The 15018-nt window shown below is 41.2% G+C and overlaps 1 protein-coding gene across 1 annotated transcript in view; it reads left to right on the top strand.

Moving 5' to 3' along the window:
- Positions 1 to 15018, top strand: part of ANKFN1 (ankyrin repeat and fibronectin type III domain containing 1) — a 1224583-nt gene that overhangs the window by 454682 nt on the left and 754883 nt on the right. Inside the window, exon 4 of the mRNA XM_073684132.1 lies at positions 4829 to 5029. Within this exon, the coding sequence (XP_073540233.1) occupies positions 4829 to 5029 (201 nt within the window). The remainder of the gene's footprint in view (positions 1 to 4828; positions 5030 to 15018) is intronic.

Here is a 15018-nt window from a genome sequence, read left to right as displayed (position 1 = left end):
GGGACTGCAAAAGAATTTCCAAGGCATTAGATATAGCATGGAACACTGAAAGTAGTCAAGAAGTGGCTTAAATTTGACACAACAGTGACATTATATAGAACTTGACGTCCTTAATAAATTGCTGAAAAGACAAGACAAAAAATGGTCTGGGAGGCTCCAAGAGGCTTAGAGCAATATTAAAGGAGCGGCAGATATTTCTGGCAAGTACTGGTTGTGTAATGCATGTGACAAAAACCTCCCGTATTCTTCATATGTCTGACCTTTGGGGTAGGTTGGCGCAAAGTCAACACCGTGCATCACTAAAATAAAACCATACAGAAATGTGAATCATGGTAGAGGCAGCATTATGCTTTTTTTCTGTTTTTTGGCATCTGGAGCTGAGACTTTAGTCAAGGTAGAGGCCATTATGAACAGTTCAAAATATCATTCAATTTTGCGTTAAACCCTTCACGCCTCTGCTAAAAAGCTGAAGATGAAGAGGAACTTCCTCTTTCTGCATGAAAAGAATCCTAAGCATACCTTCAAATCAACAAAAGAATGGCTTCACCAGAAGAGGATAATTGTTTTGGAGTGGCCCAGCCTGAGCCCAGACAGGAATCCAATTGAAAATCTGTGGGTAGCCTACAGTGAAACATGGTGGTGGCAGTGTCTTTATGTGAGGCTGCATGAGTGTTGTTGGTGTCGGGGAGATACATTTCATTGATCGTATCATGAATTCACAGATGTACTGCTCTATATTGAAAGAGATGATACAACCATCTTGGTTGACATGCACTTTTTGAACATGAGAAAGACCCAAAATACACATCTGTTGTATTTCTGAAGAAGAACAGGGTGAAGGTGATACAGTAACCTAATATGTCTCCAGATCTGAAACCAACTGAAACACCTATGGAAAAAGATAGATGTTGCAATATGTCACCAACTTGTTCATTCCATGCCTAAAAGATGCTGTCGTTAAAAATCATGGAGGTCATACAGATTTACCAATAATGTTAATGAGAGATGAACCTAAGAAAATATGCTGTTAACTTTGATACCCAAAGCTCAAAGGCCACATACATCTGAAGCCAACTCTGCGAAGAGGTAAGTATGCAAAATAGCAATTTAGGGGTATTTCCCTTATATTTAATGTAAAAAGGTCTTCCCTAAGGAAAAAATATCCACTATTGTCTAAGGGTTTTTATTATGTCCCCTCTTTGTCTCATATTAAGTAATGGTTCATCAATAGTTTTAAGTAAGAAAAAAATCACCAACCTCTTCATACTAGTTATCATTTCTCTTAAACCCACAATGACAATATCAATTATTCTGTTGATTGACTGCAGAGTTATCATCTCATGCTACACATGGCTGACTTCCTTGGCCTTAAAATTGTAGCTATGGGACTAAGCTTGATATTTTACCACCCATGTCTAGTTATCTTCAAAGTCTTTAGACAATGAAATGCTTGTTCTGGATCATCAAGCATCAAACCTTCCATTGGCTCTGTATCATAAACTTTATATGAAAGATTTGGCAGTCAATCCAGACTAATTCACAGCCAGAAGTAATTTGTGCAGTCGAACCATAAAACTTGCTTTTCAGCATCTTGTTTCAATATTATGTAGCCATGCATTGATCTCCATTTGACGTTGGAATACAGTGTCAATAATTTATTTATACTATTAATATCTGGTTTCAAAGCATTATTCGAAAGGAAAAACTTTATATATTTTTTTTATTATTTACGCTTAAAAAAGGACTGTCTAAACTTGAAGTTACAAGAAAATAATTTTGAATTACTCAATCAGCAAGAATAATTTCAAGCAAAGATTCATCTTTAGTGATCCTACAATTTCATTAGTGGGGTTGATATGATAACTTATCAGCAGTGGGGGTATTTTACTGATGCCATATTTTATTATAAGCACAATACAGGCTTCCACCTATGGTAATATATATTCTGATGTTAGAGATAAATGCAATTTTTTTTTTATAGACTCTGTGAATTAGAAGCACTTTTGTGACTATTTTTGCTAAATTTTTGCATTGTATTTTCTTCAAAACAATTATTCCAAACCACAAACATGAATTAAACGATCTATTAAAAGAAGGACACATTTTAGGCATCAGTTGTCTAGTCTACAATCCATTGATCTTCATACTAAAGAAAAAAATAACATGTGTGTTATAGCTGTTAATAGTTTTTTCTATTTTATCTTACCTAAGTGCATAGTTCACAATTCTTCGCAAAATAAATACAAATTTATATCATATGGAAAAATCAATTTCACTTTTAAACTTAAAGAGGTTGTTTGGTCAAAAGTGATAAGTCTGCAGACGATCTGTGTGACTGCAGACTTATGAAGCCCCCCAGCGCAGGCACTGTGTGCTGCGGGGATTTGCCAGTATGAGACCTGGGACCGGAGGCTATGTTAAAATTATACATACCCCGGGCCATTCAGCGCCGCCTCGCTCCATACACTTGTATGGAGCGAGGCCACACCCCATCTAATGACAAGGGCGGCCAGTGGGCGCGTCCGACGAGAAGGCGCGGCCTTGCTCAATGCAAATGTATGGAGAGCGAGGCCACGCTCACTGGCCGGGGGTATGTAGAACACATACATACCCTCCGTTACTGGGTCTCATACCAGTCAATCCCCGCAGCGTACAGTGTCTGCGCTGGGGGAATTCATAAGTCTGAAGTCACACAGATCGACTGCAGATTTATCACTTTTGACCGGACAACCTCTTTAAAGGGAACCTGTTATCAGATTCATATTGCTATAACAACAGGCAGCATGAATCAAACACTGGCTGGTCGAATGCAGATGATTTCAGAGAGAGACTAATTTTAAATGTCAGCCAGGGACTATGCATCTTAGATGACAGGTCTGAGGCAGGTCTGGTCGGCTTATCATCACCCCGATCTAGCTGACTGATAGATCCCTCTATGTATGTACAGAGAGAAAGGCCTGCCAGTCAAAAGGAATAGGGAGGGGAGAATCCAGTAAGGGACCTGCCTTGGACTTCTCAGCCGAGTCACATAGTCCCTGACTGGCATTTTAAAGTATGTTTACTTAGAAAAGCTGCATTGTCTCAGAGTAAAACATTCCTGACTGCAATTGGCAGCCAGTGTTTGATTCATGCAGCCCATAGTAGGGACAGCAAGAATCTGATGACATGTTCCCTCTAAAGGAAATCTATCATCAGAAAATGACAGAGCGTTCAGATAATTGTTTTCCTAGCTATAAACCTGTATTACATGTCTCTCATTTCCATGTTACTATCTATAGTACATAAGTCTTGAACTATTACAACTTTATTAAAGAAATGTTCACTTATCAGGAACATTACATAGTGTACTTATAACCTACAGAACATAGATATATATAATATATTTAATGAAGCACTTCAATCTAAATTTGTATCCTATGAATATGCTATAATCATATTATATAGCACTGTGTACTTACTTTTGCTCATTTTGCCCTTCTACCAAGTTAATAATTCTCTTTTTCCATTAGGTCTATGACTTCACATGAATAAAAACTGACTGGCTGAATCCTTCTAAGCTCTATGTAGGAACAAGAAGTCTATTTTCCCTCTATGAGTAATAGGTCACAGCAATAGTCCCTGGCAGGGGGAGGAGGGAACAGCTGGGTCAGGAGTTGAAGAGGGGAATGATAAATGCAGGGATAAGAAACTACCTGTTTCTACATAGAGCGGAGAAAAGAGAAGAATTAGCTGGGTAGAAAGGCAAAATGAGCAATTGTAAGTACACAATGCTATATAATATGACGATTGCAATATATTAAGAGGATAGAAACTTTGATGGGAGGAGTGCTTCCTTAAGTAATGCTCTGGTGAACTCAAGATTTCATTTTCTAAAATGGATAGACATTCATCTGAATTACAGCCACATAGATACTTCATGTGACTACAATGCCTGGCTGGTTGTGGCGTCACCTGGCATAGACAGCTGTAGTCTGGGCATATCAGAGGTGGTACCCATTTGTTCAGCTATACCCAATGGGGCTGAATTTTGAAAGGGCTTGTTTCTGATGAGACAACCACTTTATATGATTTGATGAACCATCTTTTACTACTCTGATGTCAGGAAATGTAGCCTATTGTTTTACTAAACTGTTGTAATTTTTGAAATAATGATCGGTTTTTGGTAGATGATCCTGCCACTGTATCTCTACAAGGTACATAAATGCTTGGACTAGACCAGGGATGTCACAGAGGGCCAAAATGAAAAACTTGGACAAAATCGCGGGCCAATCAGTATACAGTATAATGGACCCACAAAGTCCTTCATACATAATATTGAGCCCCATATAGTCCTCCATACAATATAATGGCCCCACACATCTTTCCATACAGAACAATGGGCCACACATAGCTTTCAATACAGTACAATGGCCCCACATAGTCCTCCATGCAGAATAATGGGCACCACATAGTCCTTCTTAAAGAATAATGGGCCTCACATAGTCCTCCATACAGAATAATGGACCCCCCATAATCCTTCATATAGAATATAAGGCCCCACATAGTTCTCCATACAGTATAATGGGCTTCACGTAGTCCTCCATACAGAATAATGGCCCCACATAGGGGTGGTGGTTCTTGTGTTGGGGACCAAATATAACCACCCTGCTGGTCAAATTTGGCCCACGGGCTGAAGCTTGATACGTGTGGACTAGACCAAAGCAGAAATGTAGTTTTCCCTATGTCGTAGACTTGATTCTGTGTTTTAGATCAATGTCTTGTATGTTTTACGAGGACACTCATGTTAATGGAAGAATATAAAAATTCTGTCTCTTGGTTGTTTTTGCAGTTGTCAGCCTGGAATCTAGATCCATGCACCTGAATTCTCTAGTAGAAGAAGCCCAGATGAGGATGAGTGAATTGTCTGTAAAAATACAAAATGAAGGCTTGGGACTGGGAGTAGACAGCACAGACAGAGAAAAGCTGCTCAAATCCTGGGAGTGGAGATATCGCCTATATAAAAGGATGAAGACTGGTTATGAATATGCACGTAAGTATTTTTCCTTATAAACATGAACACATCCAAACTTAAATTATTCTGTTGTTTTCCAATTACTGTACATCTGCGTTTTTTCTCTATATTTCATGGGAATAGAAACATTTAATGTAAACTATAAGAATGTGTATCTGGCTGCTGATCTTTTATTACAAAAGGCATGTCTTCTAAGTCTTCTGCTCCTCTGATAAGCTCACCTGCCCTCTACTGCTTATAGTGAATCGCAATCCAGTGTTTTCTAAGAAAGTACAGTACTTCTCTCCAGAGAGTGCATCATCAAAAGAGGATGTTTGAACATGATACGTTGTGGATAAAATAATGTATACAACCCCCCAGAAGGAGAGAAAGCAGATAACATGTAATCCCAATGATCTTCATTACCACCATAAAAATGTCTTTCTTTTTACATTTTGAGCTCTCAAGGGTGAATATAAAGGAAGAATGAGCATAGATTCTTGGTATTAATAATGAAATGGTTGCGCCATAACTTTTATATTAAATACCTATGCTTAGGCCAGATTAGAGGTGGTGTTGTGATTAATGAGCTCGGAGAATCAATAGTCCGCACATACACACACAGTGTCCAGCAAGATATTCCACTTGAAGGCTAAGTGCCCACGATGCAGAAATGCCGCAGAGCGTTTCTGCATCTCCCTGGCAGAAAAAACGCATGCGGATTTTACATGCGTTTTTTTCTGCCAGGGACAAGCGTTTGTGGAACGTTTTGAACATGTAATTTTAGCATCACTTGGAAAAGTGCTGGACAACTTGGTCACACTATATAAATCCATGCAACCGGCATGGATTTATGTTGTGTGACCAAGTTACGATGCTGCAAATGCAGCATCAATAGTAAAAAAAAAAAGAATAAAAATGTTGAAAATAAAAAAAAACATTATACTCACCTTTTGATGGCCGCCGGTCTCCTTCTCCGATGCGTCCGGTGTGTTCAGCGGCTCGCGGTTTTCTAAAATGGACCTTCCATGACGTCATTTAGTCATGTGACAAATCACGCGACCTCCGACGTCAGCCGAGACGTATCTAAGGGGAAAACATGAAAAAAGGTGGCTCAGGAATCGGTTCAGAGGCTTACCCTGGAAGAAACTGTAGCCCAAGGTAATGGGTAAGACCCGTGCCACTTCCCGACGTGCATTTCGCGTGGAGCGTGTCCTGCTTTCTCAAGGGAAGACCACTTGAGAAACCACTTGCAACTAGCTAACTGTCACTGTGTCAGTGGTCGTATCCATGGATAGCTAAGGTCCTGCAATGCCTGCGCATGAGGAAAGAGACACAGCGAATCAGAAAAACTATACTACATTTCTAATTGGAGATATTTGCTAAAATTATTATTACTACACCTACTACATATTGGGATTGGAGATGGGAATACCCCTTTAAGTAGAGATTGTCACATGGTTTATGCCCAGTAAATAATTGACAGCATCTGGTACAAAACTTTAAGACATGTTAAAACCTACCTGTGTGGTGGCAGATCAATATAGGAGTTCCCAGTGTTCTAACATGTAAATGAGTTTACAGTTGCTCCGAGTGTGGTCCCTGTTCTGGCAAATTTTCCAGTTCTGCTCACGAAAACTCAACCTAATGTGACCTCTTCTTTACCTTGACATATACCTGCATCCAGTTCACACTCGATATTTCGTCACAGAGCGATTGAAAATGAATGGCTAGTGACAGGGTGTTAGTATTTATTTGTAATAATCACGTTATATAGTAGGTTTGTAAGTGTAAGGACCAAGCTATTTTTATTTTTTTCATTGACACACTTCAAGTTCCATAACTTTTCTCATGTTGGTGCCATCAGTTGCCCAGGTAAATAATGTACACCCTCCAGCCATATCATGTAAAAGAAGACACATTCAATCAGATCAAACCACATGATTTAGTTCTTATGCTAGTTTGCCAATTGTTGGTGCTTGTAGTGGTGGCACATGGCGTCAGCATGGAGACTCATACATCAGGGTGCTCAGGGATCATCTAGTGGATTCAGGCTCTGAATAGTCCCCAAGGTCAAGTAGAAGATGACCCAACTTGGAGTTTACTTTGCAACCAATCAATTTCCAATATAACTTCGAGTTGAGTCTCAATTAACTAGAAATTGTATAAATGGCATCTTGATTATATGCTCTTTACGTACAATGTTAACAGCAAAGTTAATAATGCAATTAAAGGTTGACGTGTAAAGTGGATCTTCTAAATAGATGGAGTGTGGTCCCAGTCCAACATTGCTCTAATCAGTCCCTGTGGGAAGAGGTCCACTATCTATTGTCCTAGTCTCAGATATAGACGGATACAGACAGACTAAAAGACAATATCATTTATCTGCTTTTGGAGTTGTAATCTGTTGGAATCCCAACAAAAGCAAAGAGAACATGTCCTTCATGCATGTTGGTGGTATTTTGTGCAGAGAATAGTAAGAGTGCCTGTAAAACTATTTTGAGAATTTCTAGTTTATTGATCTGCAAAACCTTTATTTTACTTTTCCTTTTACTTTTCAAGTTTGCTAAAACCTGTTATTTCTTTTTTCGATGACCATTTAAGTCCAAATTGCCTGGACAGCTTTTTTATATGGATGATGAAATATATGCATTTTCCTGTAATACACACTGGCAGTATTTGAAATGTTGGCAGTATTGAGACACACAGTACATGGAGGGTCAATGCGATCATCGAGTTTCTGAAATATTCATGGATTTATGAATATATCGCAAGTTCCATTTGTCCTGAATGCAAAGTGTCTCAGAGTCAACTAATTAGTGGTGGGTGAGAGCGCTCTTCAGAAAGAACACTGTGTCCTGTCTCTTTGGGTGGTCCTTCCTGGCAGTAGATGGAGCCTGTCTCTAACTTTCCCCCACCCGGTTATGGCTTGGGAATGTTAAAATGGAACAGGCTCCTCAGTGATTCAATTGAGTTAGTGGCTCGTCCATTTTCTCTGCTGCTCAGACAAGCTTTCTTTTCTTTCCTCCTTTCTCCACAATGATCTGACTACCATGTTTCCAACTGGCACATCGTTGTAGCACCCTCTCCCGTCTCCCCTCAAGTTGGGTGATGACGTCTTCTGTCCCATTCCAGACCGCTATCACTCTCACTCATAGTTCTGGTTACAGTAGATTGCTCTATTGGCTTGTAAACAGGGCAGACCTGTATAACAGGGAATTCTTTGAATAGATGAATTATATGTGTATTACACATTTAATACTTGGCTAAAGTCATTTCTCGAAACTTTCAGTGTATCTTTAAAATGCATTTTCAGATTTTTAGCATGTTTGTCATTTTCTTTCAGGAGTTCATTGCATATTTTGCCTGGCTTTATATTAATTTAGCAAATTAATAAATTATACATACCCACTGGTAGTTCTTTGGACACAAATAAAATTTATTCAACATCTTTATTCTATTGCACAGCAATATACTTACAGTGCCTACAAGTAGTATTCAACCCCCTGCAGATTTAGCTGGTTTGATAAGATGCAAATAAGTTAGAGCCTTCAAACTGCAAACGAGAGTAGGTTTTATGAACAGAAGCATAAATCTTACAAACCAAAAAGTTATGTTGCTCAGTTGAATTTTATTAAATTTTAAACATAAAAGTGTGGGTCAATTATTATTCAACCCCTATGTTTAATATTTTGTGGAATAACCCTTGTTTGCAATTACAGCTAATAATCGTCTTTTATAAGACCTGATCAGGCCGGCACAGGTCTGTGGAGTTATCTTGGCCCACTCCTCCATGCAGATCTTCTCCAAGTTATCTAGGTTCTTTGGGTGTCTCATGTGGGCTTTATTCTTGAGCTCCTTCCACAAGTTTTCAATTGGGTTAAGGTCAGGAGACTGACTAGGCCACTCCAACACCTTGACTTTTTCCCTCTTGAACCAGGCCTTGGTTTTCTTGGCTGTGTGCTTTGGGTCGTTGTCTTGTTGGAAGATTAAATTACGACCCATCTTAAGATCCTTGATGGAGGAGCGGAGGTTCTTGGCCAAAATCTCCAGGTAAGCCGTGCTATCCATCTTCCCATGGATGCGGACCAGATGGCCAGGCCCCTTGGCAGAGAAACAGCCCCACAGCATGATGCTGCCACCACCATGCTTGACTGTAGGGATGGTATTCTTGGGGTCGTATGCAGTGCCATCCAGTCTCCAAACGTCACGTGTGTGGTTGGCACCAAAGATCTCGATCTTGGTCTCATCAGACCATAGAACCTTGAACCAGTCTGTCTCAGAGTCCTCCAAGTGATCATGAGCAAACTGTAGACGAGCCTTGACATGACGCTTTGAAAGTAAAGGTACCTTACAGGCTCGTCTGGAACAGAGACCATTGCGGTGGAGTACGTTACTTATGGTATTGACTGAAACCAATGTCCCCACTGCCATGAGATCTTCCCGGAGCTCCTTCCTTGTTGTCCTTGGGTTAGCCTTGACTCTTCGGACAAGCCTGGCCTCGGCACGGGAGGACACTTTCAAAGGCTGTCCAGGCCGCGGAAGGCTAACAGTAGTTCCATAAGCCTTCCACTTACGGATGATGCTCCCAACAGTGGAGACAGGTAGGCCCAACTCCTTGGAAAGGGTTTTGTACCCCTTGCCAGCCTTGTGACCCTCCACGATCTTGTCTCTGATGGCCTTGGAATTCTCCTTTGTCTTTCCCATGTTGACCATGTCTGAGTGCTGTTCACAAGTTTGGGGAGGGTCTTAAATAGTCAGAAAAGGCTGGCAAAAGAGATCTTTAATCCACACATGTGAAGCTCATTATTCTTGGTGCCTGAACTACTTCTTAATACTTTAGGGGGACCAAACAGAATTCTTGTGGTTTGAGGGGTTGAATAATAAATGACACTCTGAATTAACTTTTAACTTTTTAAAAAAAAAACAAAAAAAATAAACAAAACAAAATTTGCTGCAGTGCATTTCCCACTTCCAGGCTGATCTACAGTACAAATGTCACAATGCCAAGTTAATTCCGCATGTGTCAACCAGCTAAATCTGCAGGGGGTTGAATACTACTTGTAGGCACTGTATATTACCAATCCTTTCCTTTTATTTAGGGAGGTTTAAAGTCTAATTTTCCTATCTCATAATCACCAAGATATGTTCTACAGCTGATTTCATCAAGTGCCTAATAACCTAGAAAGGGGTGGGCCTTTAAAATGATAACCCTCATATATCCTATGGAAAATGACTGTCTATATATGCCTTCCCGGGCAAATTCAGTTGTCAGAGCTGTTGATATAACGTTGACCTGATGAGGCCACAGCTTTAATATGTACTTCGATTGTGGGAGGGCACTCAACTAGCCACATGAAGAGCAAACAAACTGTGGTCAGAGTCTTTGTCTCCAATGATGCCAGATGTGATATATATTTTTACAAATCCACAGGCACCAAATAAAAAATCTACTACCCATGTAACTTAAGTTATTTAGGTGACCTTTTATTGGTTATTAAAAAAATTGCCTGTCTTTAAACAGTATGCAAAGTGGACTCTGTTTTTTTCTTGCACTATAAACAGTGCCACAAGTGAGGAATTCATTATAATGCCATAATGACTCCAAAATCATCAATGACTAATGGTTGAGCATGTACAAGAATAATGAGTATAAATAGTATATATATATTAGTATATATTTACTGATATCAGTCTGAGATTTGTTTTGCCACGCTGAATGCACTTGGGCATGCAAAACATCAAGATCCGGTGCTGGCAGCTGCCTTTGCAGTTGCCAAACAATGATGTCCTAGATGTGCTTGATGAGAGACAAGTATGCAGATACTGCCGGTTATGGTAGTACATTTAGGCAATGCATGCTACTCACAGTAGGATTAAAAACATTGTCATGTTGAAAAAACGGCTCCTGGGACACTTTGGGAAAAATGGCTATACCAATGGTTTCATTATATTTCAAGTGAAATTGGATGTTCATACCAAGCCTAAGACGTCCAGCAGTGTCCACACATACCATCATAATGCATTTTCATGACATTGGACTATGAGTCAGACATACAGCTACAGGTTGTTTATTGACCTCTCTCCTCTGCTCTCAAAGCATGGTGCAGAGCAAGATGACAATGAAGGCTGAAATGGAGGTTGAAGGTCTCTCCTCTTCATCGATGAGCCCCACTTTTGTCTTGGCTGCAAAGATAGTTTTCTTCTCTGGACAACCATTCTTCTTGATGTCCCAAACAATCTAAAGGGGTTTCATCAGAGAATATAACTTTATCTCAGTTCTCAGCAGTCCAATCCCTGCACTCCCTGCAAATATATTTTCTCTGTAGCCCCCAACAGACTGTTTGGCACTTCTGGGAAAATGATTGTCTGAAAAAGAAAAGGTGCGCGCTACCATGAATCCTGTGTCCTGCCAACAGTAAAACTTCCTGAGACTATTCACTGAGTAAAGTCACTCGGAATTTTGCCCAAGAACAATGCCATGAATAAAGAATGGCATTTAAACATTCTCCAAGAGCAACTACATATATATTTATATACAGTGCATTGTGAAAGTATTTGGTCCCCTTGAACTTTTCTACCTTTTGCCACATTTCTGGCTTTAAACATAAAGATATAAAATTCCAACTTTTTTGGGAAGAATCAACAACAAGTGGGACACAATCGTGAAGTGGAACGAAATTTATTGGATATTTTAAACTTTTTTAAATTAAAAACTGAAAAGTGGGGCGTGCAATATTATTCGGCCCCCTTGAGTTAATACTTTGTAGCGCCACCTTTTGCTGCGATTACAGCTGCAAGTCGCTTGGGGTATGTCTCTATCAGTTTTGCACATTGAGAGGCTGAAATTCTTGCCCATTCTTCCTTGCAAAACAGCTCGAGTTCATTGAGGTTGGATGGAGGGCGTTTGTGAACAGCAGTTTTCAGCTCTTTCCACAGATTCTCGATTGGATTCAGGTCTGGACTTTGACTTGGCCATTCTAATACCTGGATATATTTATTTTTGAACCATTCCATTGTAGATTTTGCTTTATATTTGGGATCATTGTCTTGTTGGAAGGTAAATCTCCGTTCCAGTCTCAGGTCTTTTGCAGACTCCCAACAGGTTTTCTTCCAGAATGGTCCTGTATTTGGCTCCGTCCATCCTCCCATCAATTTTAACCATCTTCCCTGTCCCTGCTGAAGAAAAGCATGCCCAAACCATGATGCTGCCACCACCATGTTTGACAGTGGGGATGGTGTTTTGAGGGTGATGAGCTGTGTTGCTTTTACGCCAAACATATCGTTTTGCATTGTGGCCAAAAAGTCAGATTTTGGTTTCATCTGACCAGAGCACCTTATTCCACATGTTTGGTGTGTCTCCCAGGTGGCTTGTGGCAAACTTCAAACGAGACTTTTTATGGATATCTTTGAGAAATGGCTTTCTTCTTGCCACTCTTCAATACAGGCCAGATTTGTGCAGTGTGCGACTGATTGTGGTCCTATGGACAGACTCTCCCACCTCAGCTGTAGATCTCTGCAGTTCATTCAGAGTGATCATGAGCCTTTTGGCTGCATCTCTGATCAGTCTTCTCCTTGTTCGAGATGAAAGTTTAGAGGGACGGGCGGGTCTTGGTAGATTTGCAGTGGTCTGATACTCCTTCCATTTCAATATGATCGCTTACACAGTGCTCCTTGAGATGTTTAAAACTTGGGAAATCTTTTTGTATCCAAATCCGGCTTTAAACCTCGCCATAACAGTATCTCAGACCTGCCTGATGTGTTCCTTGGTCTTCATGATGCTCTCTGCACTTGAAACAGAACCCTGAGACTATCACAGAGCAGGTGCATTTATACGGAGACTTGATTACACACATGTGGATTCTATTTATCATTACCAGTCATTTAGGACAACATTGGATCATTCAGAGATCCTCACTGAACTTCTGGAGTGAGTTTGCTGCACTGAAAGTAAAGGGGCCGAATAATATTGCACGCCCAACTTTTCAGCTTTGTTAAAAAAGTTTAAAATATCCAATAAATTTCGAGCCACTTCATGATTGTGTCCCACTTGTTGATTCTTGCCCAAAAAATTAGAATTTTATATCTTAATGTTTGAAGCCAGAAATGTGGCAAAAGGTAGAAAAGTTCAAGGGGGCAAATACTTTCACAATGCACTGTATATAGTGGCTCAGTGGTTAGTACTGTTGCTTTACAGGACTGGGGTGCTGAGTACAAACCCCACCAGGGACAACCTCTGCATGGAGCTTGTATGCTCTCCCTGTGTTTGTGCGCCCCAATGCGGACGGTAACAATAAGTTCTTTATAAGTAAGCATGTATAACAAATATACATTTCTGTGCATTCCAAAGACATACTGATAGGGAATTTAGATTGTAAGCCTATTGGGGACAGTGATGTTTGTAAAGTGCTGCTGAATATGATGGCTCTATATATGAAATGCATAATAATAAATGAAAATAATAATATGAATAATTTGTAGTGTTGAGCGAGCACTAAAATGCTCGGGTGCTCGAAGCTCGGGCCGAGCTCACCGTGATACTCAGGTGCTCGACCCGAGCAACGAGCCCAATGTTAGTCTATGGGAGACCCGAGCATTTTTGCGGCTGCACCCCCGGCAGTCTGTAGAAAGCCTAAAAAGTACCCAAAACGATAGTGACAGTGCTCAAATGACATGGGGACAGCAGGAGGATCGCCCCAGGAAGCATTTCTGACCCCCAGGTCACTGCTGTCAACAACGTGGTCAGAGGTATTAAGCCACTTTTACGGGCTCACAATAAAACGTTCAAAAACGAAACTGAAACTGTTTTTCTGTGAAATATGTTAAGGTACATCCTTTCCAGGGTAAAGACTTGTGTATAAGGTAAAATAAATAACCAAAAACAAAAATACTCCTCCACACATTGGGCTATGTTCACAAGTAGCATTTTTTATGCGTTTTTTCACTTTTGTATTGCTTTCAACCGTGACAAATGCATTCACCGGGAATTGTCATTTTAACATTTTACAACCTTATCTGGCCATGTGCTGTGTGACACATGCATACAGTGCTGAAAAGACATGGGAACAGCATGGGGAAGACCCCTGGAAGCATCTCTGATACCCAGGTCACTGCCTAAAAGTGTGCCATCAGAAGTGATCCTTTCAGCATCAGAAGATGCAGACTTGCAACTATCCCCGTGCAAGTCCTTGTCCCAGGGCAGTGTTCAATTGTACCTCCCCCATTCCTTGCAATGCAAGCGCAAATATGCAGCCTGCCACCCACCCACCCGCAGGCTGCAATATTATACTGCTAGCTTGCACTTGAAATGGGGCCTTTTAGTTTGGAGGAGGCCGAAGCTGGCCACTACTTCATGGCTGCTTCAGCAGCGAGGTCTCCATACTCAGTCCCCAGCCGCCACTATTTGTCCCGGTAACTTTCCCCACACTTTTCTTAGCCTGGCCTGCTTTAGGGCAGCATTGGATGAGCACACCAGACAACCAGACTCCTCCGGTGGGCCCTGGCTTCTCCATCAGGGGAGTTGAGAGTGCCAAGGTGAGAAGCATGATGATGATGATAGAAGTTAGCATCTGCTTTATTTTCTTGGAATGCAAGCGTAAGTGTGCAGCCTGCCACCCACCCACCCCCAGGCTGCAATACCATACTGCTAGCTTGCTTGCACTTGAAATTGGGCCTTTTAGGCTTGTGGAGGCAGACGCCGGCCACCATATCATGGCTGCGTCGGTGGCCTGGTATCCATACTCAGTCCCCAGCCGCCCGGCGGCCGGGTGTCCACACTCGGTCCCGAGCCGCCACTATTTGTCCCGTGCGCCTTATACACAAGCGCGCATACCAAAACATTACCTGTGCCCTCCCCAGTGCATTTAGTGGGAAGGACAGCCTATTCCGCTGTAGTGTGTGCACGTCAACCCCCTGTTCATGGCACATACGAAGATGCCTCCCGCCCTGCACCTGTCGTTGCAGACTTGCAGCAATCCCCGTTCAAGTCCTTGTCCCAGGGCAGTGTTCAATTTTACCTCCCTCATTCC

The sequence above is a fragment of the Phyllobates terribilis genome, unplaced genomic scaffold (genome assembly GCF_046119375.1).
Source record: "Phyllobates terribilis strain yellow unplaced genomic scaffold, ASM4611937v1 Scaffold_5__5_contigs__length_657084704, whole genome shotgun sequence".
Taxonomy (NCBI): domain Eukaryota; kingdom Metazoa; phylum Chordata; class Amphibia; order Anura; family Dendrobatidae; genus Phyllobates; species Phyllobates terribilis.
This window is presented reverse-complemented; position numbering and strand designations above follow the sequence as displayed.